Source organism: Amphiura filiformis, chromosome 11 (assembly GCF_039555335.1).
Source record: "Amphiura filiformis chromosome 11, Afil_fr2py, whole genome shotgun sequence".
NCBI lineage: Eukaryota > Metazoa > Echinodermata > Ophiuroidea > Amphilepidida > Amphiuridae > Amphiura > Amphiura filiformis.
Genome location: NC_092638.1, coordinates 36,646,593 through 36,658,235, shown reverse-complemented (window position 1 = coordinate 36,658,235; position 11,643 = coordinate 36,646,593). Strand labels below are relative to the sequence as shown.

The following is an 11,643-nucleotide window of genomic DNA, read 5'->3' as shown; positions in this document are numbered from 1 at the left end:
TATGTAAATAGCGTATTGTTATTTAAATTTGTGCCCAGACGTATTGAGGGCGACAGTCATATTATCCAGACGGAGAATGGCTGCATATGCCGGGCATGTCAAATTGCTGAGTGAAGGCTGATATTCACCTATCTGTATAGGTAATAAGCTAGTATATTTCGTGTACCAGTTGGTTATAACAAAAAATTAGTATCATATTAAATATAAGTGTATAAACTTTGAAATTTACATGAATTTGAAGAGCAGAGCTTCGAAATCTAGCTAAGTCGGGTGATGTGAAATTCTTCTGCGTGACCCCCTCTGCGTGGTAGAATTATATTCATAAAACATTGAATTTAACAGATACCATGGGCAGCCAAGCACGATTTATCAGCATTTAAGATATATGTTAATTAACAAAGATAAATAATAAAGAGTACAAATGGCAATTAACTAGTAAAACAAGCCTGAAATCTTAAAATGTTGCCACGTGATTTCCCGAACACATGATATGTCAACATGTGACCACTATTCAGATTTACCGTAAATATTTGGAGTATTGTTGCACGGCTTGCACATACACTGTGTATTTCTTTACCTCCGTATAAAATCAATAATATTTCATGCTGGGAGCCTTCATCTTCATCTTCATCTTCATCTGATACAGTGCATCCCTCAGAAATGAGTATTGCTGCACCTTGAATAATAACATGGCGAGGCGAACAAAAGTGCTGTGAACGTGAAGAGAGTTTATTATATACAGTGCTTCGTGCGAGTAAAAATAGCATCAGCAATTATGGAAGCTGGATGCTAGCAAGTCCGTGCCGAAATGCTTCTACGGACGGTGCTGCAACGAGGGATGGAGGAAGATCATTCCATACCTTGATGGTATATGGAAAGAACGAGTACTGGAAAGCTAAAACTCTTGCACGCGGTTGGATGAACTTATGACTGTGGCCTCTCAGTGAGTCAATGTTCCTGCCACTTCTGATGGTAAGGTAGTCAGCAGCTGGAATATCCACAAAGGATGCTACAATTTTGTAACACATCACCACCTGCGATCTCATCCTCCGTTGGTGTAGTGTATCCCACTGCAGTGACTGAAGCATGTCAGTGACGCTACTGGTACGGCGATAATCACTAGTGACAAATCGTGCTGCCCGTCTCTGTACAGCTTCTAGACTCTGGATATTACGTTGCGTGTGGGGTGCCCAGGCAGATGATGAATACTCGAAAATTGGGCGGACAAAACTCTCGTAGCACTTGGTCTTAATGTCAGGAGGACATTTGCTGACATTTCGCCGCAGGAAACCAAGTGTCTGGTTTGCCTTTTTGGTTATGGTGTTGATGTGAGCATTCCAGGATAAGTCAGAGCTGATGGTTACTCCCAGGTACTTGGAATTGGTTGTTAAGGCTAGATGTTGGCCATGTAGCGAATAAGTGGTGTGAATGGGAGATCGCTTGTTGGTAATACGCAGGACTTCGCATTTATCAGGATTGAATGACATCCCCCACTGCTTTTCCCATGTCTGGAGACAGTTTAGATCTTCTTGTAACAATCTGGCATCGTCGGGACTTTTGATGACTCGGTAGAGCAGAGAGTCATCTGCAAATAGGCGCGTGGTTGATGTGACACACTCTGGCAAGTCGTTAATAAAAACCAGAAAAGCAAGGGGCCCAGGACGGACTTCTGCGGGACTCCAGATGTTACAGATGTTACAGATGAGACTTGCCCTCAAGTAGAACACGCTGGGAGCGATTGGATAAGAAGTCCTCAATCCATGCCAAGGTGTTACCACCTATCCCGTAATGAGATAACTTATGAAGGAGGCGCTTATGTGGCACAACATCGAAGGCTTTGGAGAAGTCTAATAATATTGCGTCAATTTGTTGTCTCTCATTCAATCCTTTTGCCAAATCATGAACAGTGCGTATCAGTTGAGCCTCACACGACCGTTTTTTCCTGAAGCCATACTGGGCATCTGACAAGATATGGTGATCTTCAAGGTGTGATATGATGGTACTATGCAAGATATGCTCCATTAATTTGCAACTGAGCCAAGTAACATGCTGTCTGCTTACTGCAGATTGGTATTTTATTTTACTTGAGAGCATAATAGAAATACATAAGACGAATAAGGCGCCATGATTGAAGGTCAGGTCGGGTATCAAAGGTTATTATAACTTCAAATACTACTTGTATTTCACACCTTGCCTCTGTCACATATTTCCTTCATATTATTGACAGCAAGTCCTAATTTTGACTTTGCTATTGCAAAATGTCATTTCATATCAAATTAGTAGACTTTCTTTGAAAAAACATAATCACTGGTGCCTGATGGGAATACCCGTCCGCCATTTCATTAAACTGGATCGTTCTCGCCTGGTTTGTGCCCAGATGTATTGGGGGCGCGCTATACTCTCATTGAACAGGCACAGTTCGCAAAACTAACAACGTTGTTATTTGCCAATACCAATTAACATGATCCAAGGGGTCGAACATGAATTATTCATAACGGGTCGATAACTGGCCTCACTTTCTAGCTAGTAAACCAGCTGAATTTTTCATAGGTTTTGCGTTGCTAATAGAATAACCGTGAATTTAGTGTCACCCCCTTGGTGCGAACGATACAGTCGATCAGGATTCAGGACGGAGTTTGAATTGAAGCAAGCACAAGCACAAGCACAGTTCATTCCCATTAGTAATGGTAAAACCCGGGGGTAAAACTGATAAATAAAAGGTAAGTTGTTTCAATTGTACCCGCAATTGTAATGTGCATGCGTACAGTTTCAGACAGACACGAGTACATATCCCGTCTGAAAGTGGGTTTTCTTATTTCTATAGATTGGTATGCTAATTTCTATTGTGTTAATTTCTGTTGTAATGTGCATGCGTACAGTTTTTGGCAAGTCGTAACGGCGGGGGGGGTTACGTTTCACTACCTGCAGAGAATTGATCAAAAATTCTCTCATGAGGTTAGTACTTGTATCAGTCAATGAGTTTAAAACTAGAGGCAGTATATAACAAATGGGTCAATGAGTTACATAAAAATGGCCCGTGTGTGGTATTCAGTTCCCAGGAAGTGAGTTTTGCCTGAGGCAATTTGTGGTTTATGTTGATCCCTCACTACAATCGGTAAGCGGATAAAATTAATGTTTTGGTCCTCGTCCTCTCCCACCTCAATTTCTGGGATTTGTCAGATTGTTTTTTTTTAGATTTTTCAAATTTTTGTAGACTTTTGAATAGGCCTACTCTAGGATAACTTCAAATAAGTTTATTAGAGAACATACGGATGAATAAATTATGGACAAATGTGCGAAATTTGGCATTATTTATACTGATTTAGCCATAGTCAAGGCGAAATTTGGATTCAAATTTTTGAATCTACTCCCGACAAAAAGGAAAATTTCAACAAGAAAAATTTATGCTTTGGGAGTGGTGGGTGGGAAAATTTAACGATAATAATGAATAATAGTGATTATAAACACCAAAAACAAAATGCGGGACAAAATCACAATCAAGTCGAGTAAAACGCCAATATCCGATTGTTTAAGTAGGCTTAGTTTTTATTTAAACACATTAATAATTGGATCACTCTCATATATTTAAATTAGTTTTAAATTAGTTTTAAGTTAACAGGCCCTTACAATAAACATCGAACTGAAATTGGACGCGTCCATAATGTTCAAATGTTATTTTCTTGCTTTTAAAATGATTATCTTGGTTTTTTTAAAATTAACCCACTGATTATAACATTTCTTTATAGCTTAATACTGATAGAAAAATGGCTACCAATACAGATGCAATGGAAGAACGACCATTTGTAAGAAACGAGATAGATCGACTCATTATTGAACGAAACCCCGAAAAAATGTTTGAATACTATAAGAATGCTAAAGGATATGAACAAGTAAGTCGTGTATTTTCGTTTAAATAGTGTACATCGATATATCGTACTATTTTAAAGTAACGAAAGCGAGGACAAGATGAGTACCACGTGATTATAAAATAACGAAAGCGAGGGCAAGAAGGGCATTAATATTCACCCTATCAACGACAGGAAAATAATAATTAATAAGGAATGATATTATACAGGCCTGATTGTATACGCATTTGACATCCGTGTGCCCGTAACCCATAGTTTGTTAAATTAAATGTGTCTCAGATAGGCAATTGCAAATTTCCTACATGATGGATTCAAAACCTTGAAATTTCATTTCTTGAGCATTTCCTTCCCCCCCTCTTTCATGTCCTAAGACCCCCACCTAGGACGTTTTGCCGGTAGACCCTAATTTGCTTTTGAAATAAGCCCGTTTTTAACTTGTCTACCCGTGGTAAGGTTACCCAGGGTAAGACTGAAGCATGAAAATTTTGGTTTTTAAAATAGGACTATGATTCGGTTTTACTAGGATTTTTTCAATTGAAGGCCATTTTAGCCCACGCAAAATGAAAGTGGGTTTTGTTGACATGGTTGAGCTACTGAAAACTGTGCAATGTCACCCTATGGTCCGAGTTTTTCGTTAAAAATGTAGATTTACAGGGTAATTATTGCTTTATTTCTTCTAGTATTAAGATTTCTAGGAGGACGTTCCCTCTATGGATTGACACCCGGGGTAGAATCATATGGGTACATTTTATGTAGTAGGTTTTCGCGGAGATTACTAAGGGACGCACCATTAAACTTCAAGGGGGTTTAGGAAGTTTTGAAAAAACAAAAACGTCCCCCACTACATGAGCAAAAAGAAACATTTTCCCCACCAACACTAAAAAAACAAACTTTGCCCACCTTATGTGTATAAATGCATGAAATAAATTTTTTTTTTTTAAATGCCACCGGGAAAACCTAACCCCCCTTGAAGTCTAATGGTGCGTCCCTAATATCACCTTTAATCATTTAATTTTCACCTTTTCTTTGTTTCACGTTGATCAAGTATACCATAAGTCTTGGCAAGGCTGCCGGAGCTCTGGCGATGGCGAAGATATTAGAAAGTATACATCTAAGTAAGGATTCACGCATCTTGGATGTAGGCGCTGGGACCGGAATCATGGGAGAAAAGGTAACTACTAACATAGCATAGCCAGTGGGGCTGCGTCCTGAGCCCTCGTCCCCCTATTCCCCCCTGCGATGCTGGCCGCCGTGCCCATTTTTAGTCCAATTCTGGTCTTTCTCTCCTTCAAATTTCCTGGCTACAGTACTGAATGACATGCATTGATATTCCGACTTCTTACGTTTTCCGTTGTGAAAAAACGCCGCTCAAACGATTTTTATTCCATACAGGAATAGTTATGTTCACAGTAGCACATTAATTTGTTACCGCTGTGGATGAGATTGGCATCGCCCGATATTTCTTGGGAGCGAGGGATTTTTTGTGGAGGTAAAAATCCACAGTAAAAGAGAAAAAAGAGAAAAAGAAGGAGAGAGAATAGAAGTCAAATAGGAGAAGGAGGCCCGGGGAAGGAGGCGGAGTAGATGGAGAAGGGAAGAAGCGGAAGCGGAGCGTAAGAACTTGAAGAGGAAGAAAAAACATTGAGAAGAAATTGAAGAAAAGATGCAGAAGGAAACGCGAAACGCAGGCCCGAGAAGGTCGAATAAAAAAAACCCGGATAATGAAAAGGAAGAGGAGAAGGAAGAGAAAGCGGAAGGAAGAAGAGGCGAAGGACAAGGAAGAAGCTTAAGAAGCAGAGGACTAGAGGAGCAAGGATAAAGTGGAATGATGTGCTTAGAAAGCAATATAATTTACAGGGGACTAGGAAAATAGAAAGGCGGCGACAATGTAGGCATTTCAGTTTTATTTACCATTTCTTATCTGTAAACAATACATTGATGGTACTGTATTTAATTACCGACTATCATTCGCTATTATTCTCTCTTTTGTTTTTCAATCAGCTTAAAGAAGTAGGATACACAAATATTGATGCATTGGATGCAGTCGAGGAAATGTTGCAGTTTGCGCAGTCGAAGGGTGTTTACAAAAAATACATACATGAAGCCATCATACCTGGCAAGAAAGTTAATATAGCTGACAGTAAGTATGGATAATCCCACGGGGGGGCTAATTTTTCAATATCATGATGGAAGACGTCCCTCTAAAATTCTAATATAATAAAATTCAAGCAATTGTTGCCCTGTGCAGTTTCTATTTTAGCTCAAAAACATGTTTTGGGCCAAAATAGGGCATACTTGTGCGCGCACTAGCCCATCAAATACCAAAATTCACCTTCATTTGGCGTTAAAATAATCTGAAATTTAAACTTTTCCCTGTACTTTGCGCACAAATGTCATAGTAAATCCGGCACTTCAACCCCCCTGAATTGTAGTGCTTCCGTCGTCACTGCAAGCAACCTTCCTACGGCCACTTCACAACTGCCAGCTGCATCGTCCTTTTCCCTCCCTGACATATGATCCTGCAGTCTGTAAACCACTAAACATGGTGACTTCTATAGGGTCCTGCTATAGAGATGATGATGAGAGTCTGTTTACACCCAGGTTTTACATATCTACATGGTAAATGGTATTGTGTTTTACAAGTCCAGTGATTCCGGCAGAAACGTTGTCCAAATACTTGTTTTGGCCGGCACCTACTGACTGTTTGGCTGATTTGGATGAAAAAGGTGTCAAAATGCTCAGGAGATCATACTGCAGCAAATAAGCTGGTTCCCTAAGAAATTTGAAGTATCACCATTCTTTAACCCACCACTACTTAAAGTAATAATGTAACATTTGCAGTGGAGGACGCCGTCAATGTTTTTCAAAATTCTAATTTTTACAAGATTGTATTGTAGTACATAATGGACTGGATGTTCATAACACATCAAGGCGACCGACCTCACAAACGACCGAGTGACACGCATTAACGATTGACGACATCGCCGTCTTTTCCTTGTTTTGCCTCATTTGTTCTGCTCAAAATTGAAACGGGACTTATTTAACAGCGAAAACTAACATTTTGTGGAACAGAAATAAATACAAATCTATTTTTATTGAAATGTTAAGCTTTGTTACAATATTGCTTGTAACAAACTCTAATCAAATTTCTCATTATTATACGGTTTTTATTTTTTGCTGACAGATACTTACGATGCTTTGTGTTTACTTGGAGCTTTCCTCACTGGTCACATAACAACAACGTCATTGCCTGAATTAATGAGAATAACTAAGCCCGGTTAGTCTTAATCTCGTTCTAAATAACACGGAATTCGTACAGACAGAATACGCGCCAGAGTAAAGGCCGGGAGTAAAGGTCCGTTCATACTACGCCGTAATTGCTTTGGGATGCGGTGTGTTGCCGCAATGCATCGTACTGCAAAATACTTCATTGTGGTATAGCAATAAAATTAAATTAACTTGGAAATGCGGCAACGCACCGCACCGCAAAGCAGTGGCGGCGTAGTATGAACGAACCTTAACGCATTTTTCGTCACGTTTTACTAATAAATGTAATCGCTAATATTATGAAATATATAGTAGGAGAAACATTGGGTTCACTATACACTACAAAGACATGGAAGAAGTTGAAGTAATTTTGGAACAGCATTTCGCAAACTCCCCAGTGTCTCTCTAAGTTCGCACATTTTTTTAATATTCATTTTGTTTTGTAATATTCTTCTTCACTCTCAAACGGTGGTCACAACTTACGTAAGGGCAATGATCATTCATTCCTATAGACCTTTATTAGTTTTGATCTGTTTGCTATGTAACACATCAACCATAGTGCAAACTGTTCTTTTCAGGAATCACTGAAGCTAGGCAAATAGTTTGCATCAAATTTTTTATTACTACTCACGTAGATTTTGAAAATTGATCTTGGCCCTTATTTGAAGTTGGTCCTATAGTGCTATCGGTGCCCCAATATCATGTACCAATGCCTCGTTCTTTTTCACGGATTTGAACATTGCTTTAGTTTTTCAAAAAAATGGAAACCAATAACAGTATGCAAAAGTTAATTCTTATTCTTGATATACATATTCATTACATGACCAGGGTATGACTGAAAGTGCCACCGATAGCGCTATAGGACCAAATTCGATGTGGTGCCTAATTTCTCAACCATAAGTAGTAAAGGAATATTTTATTTTTATGATGTTAATTACCGGACAGGCAATCGGAACATGAGTAATTTGACCTAAAATTGGGTAAAATAGGGAGTCTACCAACTTAATTTATACTCACAAATGCCTCAATATCAATGCCCTATTAGCTTGGGTTTTCGTCTATAGTCTATGAATTTTATGCAGGTCTGTGTGATAATATTATTATCGTTTGTTATTAAATAATGCAGGTGGTGTAATTGTTTTCAATGTTTTCCAATATTGGATGAAAACGGACCCAGAATTTCACAAGGATTCAATCGAGGCAGAACTCCAATCATTCGTCGATAATGGAAGTTGTACAAAATGGAGCAAGCAGGACATTACTGTGTTCTCAAGCAATGGGGAAATAACACCAGTGTACCTCCTCACATTAAAGCAATAGTGTGTGATTTGTTACAAATAGAATTTGATTTTCCCCACAAATTGTTAATTTTAACTATCAGATAGCGCCATGTCCTCTTTTTTTTTTTATTGCGGACTGAACAAATGAGGTGAAACAATGAAAATTGCTATTTCATTCCAGCGCCTATGGCAATGTATCGTATACCAGTGCATCTGTTGCAATCTCATAGCTTTATGCATGGACGTAACAATGAGATTGACGTGTAAGATAAAGACCTAGAGTATACACGCATAGTTTATATATACGTCAATCATATCGACCAAATTCACTAAGTTTTCAAATATCGGATGATTTGCGAATATACGTCAAGTTTAAATTATTTTCAGTGGATTGTATCACTTGGTGATCACCCAGCAGTATACCATGGCATTTCATTTAAAAACTGTATTTGGCCTATATGCATGGTGGAACAGAAAAGCCTCGCCTGTATCGGTTCAGTATTATTATTGAAGCATGATGAAGCCCTCTCCCAGTTGCTGTAAAGATACTATCCCTCTTTTGGAATCTTAACCGTAATTTCAATTCTTAAACACTAGAGAACATTCCTGCAATCTTAGTGGTTCTTACCCGTGGGGTATGACACGATATCACACGGGTCAGCGCGTGTGCATCAACGCGATACGCGTACTTGCTATTTGAACCAATCGGAGGCGCATATAGCAACAACGGGACTGATTCATTCATTCATTCATTCATTTTATTTTTTCATCATCATCAATACATACATAATCAGCATAACAGATATAAACAATGTTGAAAATAATGATGTGATGAGGTAGATGCATTACAAAGCCAAAGGCCTGAAAGACAATGCATCACCTTTACATTAAATAATCGATTTTAAGTTCTAGGTATAATTCCTTACAAAATGTAGGATTTAATTTGATTAAGATTTGTAATACTTATGATATTTTTATTTGAATTGAAGTGTTAAGAATGAGAATAAAGGTATTTTTTTAGCCGCTGTCGTGCATCTATCGTCTCATATAACACGGGCGACATCATTATTTTTGGCGTAAAACAACTCGGCTTCGCCTCGATGTTTTACTTAAAATAATGATGTCGCCCGTGTTATATGAGACGATAGATGCACTCCAGCGGCTAAAAACAATACATTTATTTTCTAAATATTAATCCCAAAACACATTTCTAGCCTTAAGGGTACACTATGTATTGTTGGTCGAAGCAACCAAAAAATAAAAATCGATTTTCATTATCTTAATCAATATATAATTGAAAAATAACACTTTGATATTTTGCAATAGTTCATTCTACAAATCATATACTTTGAAAACTTGATTTATTGAAAGCTTGATTTATTGTTGTTAATGAGTTATGCATGTTTCACAAAAGTGTTGTTGTTTCAGCCCTCTTTACAACATAACTCAAGAACCACAGGCCCTACAAAACTATATCTGTGATATTTGAATTCTTCAGCACACTCGCTAAGAAATTATCAATGCAATTTTTGCCAAAGCTCACTACCGTTCGCAAGATGCTGTGAGCTACCAAATCGCAACAGTTTAAAATAGTTGCTAACCTTAATCCAGAATCCTGTCCCTATAGATGAGTTTACATCGATGTTTATCAACTAATGAAAGTCAAGGGACCGGCATATTTTTATGCTTGAGTAAACCCCATGCAACCACTACACTATTCAATAGTCTTATTGTGATGTGGCGGGATTTTAAAAAACACGAGCCCTGAACAAAATATGATGCGCTCGCATACTAGCTCATACTGCCAGGCAAATAATAGAAATTCTGATGATGCGTACGCATACTGCCGGGCATTGACGTCAGAAGTCAACTCATCTATAGACGAATCCAATTTCACGCATTCCTACACCTCAATGGCAGCCATAGCTGGGTCCCCCCTTAGGTATATCCCACTTAAAATGTGAAATGATGTGGCCTTGGCGGGGATATTAAACTGCATTCCATACGCAGACAAAGAACGATGAAAGGTTACAACACAATACAATTCAACATCGATTTTTAAGCGGATTTAATCCACCCAATTGGGCAGTAACAATTCCAGTTTGGTGCAGACGGGACCCAGTACTGGCCGACTAAATTCTGACCATCACTTGGCTCGTTGGATTCGTCTATACGTGTACCCTATTTTTTGAAACCCTAAATCAATACACCAGTAAAGAATTTTGTCACTAAACAAGGTCATCTGATGAGGTCAACGGAGTAGGCCCCTATAATATTGTTGAGTTGTCATGACACTTAGCGGATGTGATCACCATTGAGCAGCGAAAATGTTGAAGGTCATTTCAAGGTCATATGTGAATAAAAGTGAATAATCCGAAATAATTACGGTGATTACGTAACTGATGCCAGTTTGAAGCACATTTTGTATTTTGTTCTCAAAATTACCAAAAATGACTTAGGCAATTAGCGTAGTAGGCTGACTATATTGTTTGTTGGTTAAGCTTTTTCATACAATTGTGAATTAAATGAATTTACCGCACAGCTTAAAAGTAAATCGGCTTTCGACATGAACATTATTTCAGTAGTTCCCAGTATGTCCGTATTAATGAACAGCCGTATATCCCACCCAGTAATTATTCCACACACAAAACAAATTACCATAATTCCAGGCACATATCAATGCAAAATTATGAAGCATGATCTTCTTCGATATAGCTATCACGGTTGTGTGATGGCATGTAGATTTTTTAAACAAAAATGAACACTGATGGCGCTATTTATCTTAAATCTTTTTTCCATCTTTATAAGGGGGTATACACTTGTATAATGGCATCATAAAAATGAGTAACATGTAGATATAATATATAAATTTTCAAACTACTTTTTATCATAAAATGAAAGAAATAACTTTTTAATTTCTAAATTAGAAATATATGTAAATAGCGCCTTCAAAGAATTGTACAGAAATATACAATTTATAGAATTAAATAGGTTAAATGATCACATCAAAAAACCGTTTTTCTTTTTTAAAGACAGTTCCTGTTTATAATCATGGAGTAAAAGCAGTCACGTACCGTTAACATGACCCACGGGGTCAATGTCTAACATTAATGCTGGTAGCATAATGATGTATATTACGTAGGGCCTACCGTGACGCACGCAGTCAATGTCTAACATGTCGGTAATTCAGTATCGAAGTTACGTAATGTTACTATGTCAACGGGATCACG

General features: G+C 38.1%; 2 protein-coding genes across 2 annotated transcripts; one reads left to right on the top strand and one right to left on the bottom strand.

Moving 5' to 3' along the window:
- Positions 1 to 1,695: 1,695 nt before the first annotated feature.
- On the bottom strand, positions 1,696 to 2,022 carry LOC140163659 (uncharacterized). The gene has a single exon (XM_072186974.1). The coding sequence runs from the start codon at positions 2,020 to 2,022 to the stop codon at positions 1,696 to 1,698; it is 327 nt and encodes a 108-aa protein (XP_072043075.1).
- A 562-nt stretch (positions 2,023 to 2,584) lies between these two features.
- On the top strand, positions 2,585 to 9,149 carry LOC140164797 (methyltransferase-like protein 27). Its single transcript, XM_072188163.1, has 6 exons — positions 2,585 to 2,720; positions 3,747 to 3,890; positions 4,912 to 5,037; positions 5,868 to 6,006; positions 7,051 to 7,143; positions 8,260 to 9,149. Exons 2-6 carry the CDS (start codon positions 3,765 to 3,767, stop codon positions 8,451 to 8,453), a joined length of 678 nt encoding a protein of 225 aa, XP_072044264.1. The 5' UTR covers positions 2,585 to 2,720; positions 3,747 to 3,764; the 3' UTR covers positions 8,454 to 9,149.
- The last annotated feature ends 2,494 nt before the right edge of the window (positions 9,150 to 11,643 follow it).

What these genes read in the sequence shown, in the direction of transcription:
- LOC140164797 (XM_072188163.1), top strand. Translation starts at nt 3,765, where the DNA reads ATGGCTACCAATACAGATGCAATGGAAGAACGACCATTTGTAAGAAAC. An exon ending in ATGCTAAAGGATATGAACAA is followed by an intron (nt 3,891 to 4,911) that starts GTAAGTCGTGTA and finishes ACGTTGATCAAG; the next exon opens with TATACCATAAGTCTTGGCAA. An exon ending in CCGGAATCATGGGAGAAAAG is followed by an intron (nt 5,038 to 5,867) that starts GTAACTACTAAC and finishes TTTTTCAATCAG; the next exon opens with CTTAAAGAAGTAGGATACAC.
- LOC140163659 (XM_072186974.1), bottom strand. Translation starts at nt 2,022, where the DNA reads ATGGAGCATATCTTGCATAGTACCATCATATCACACCTTGAAGATCAC.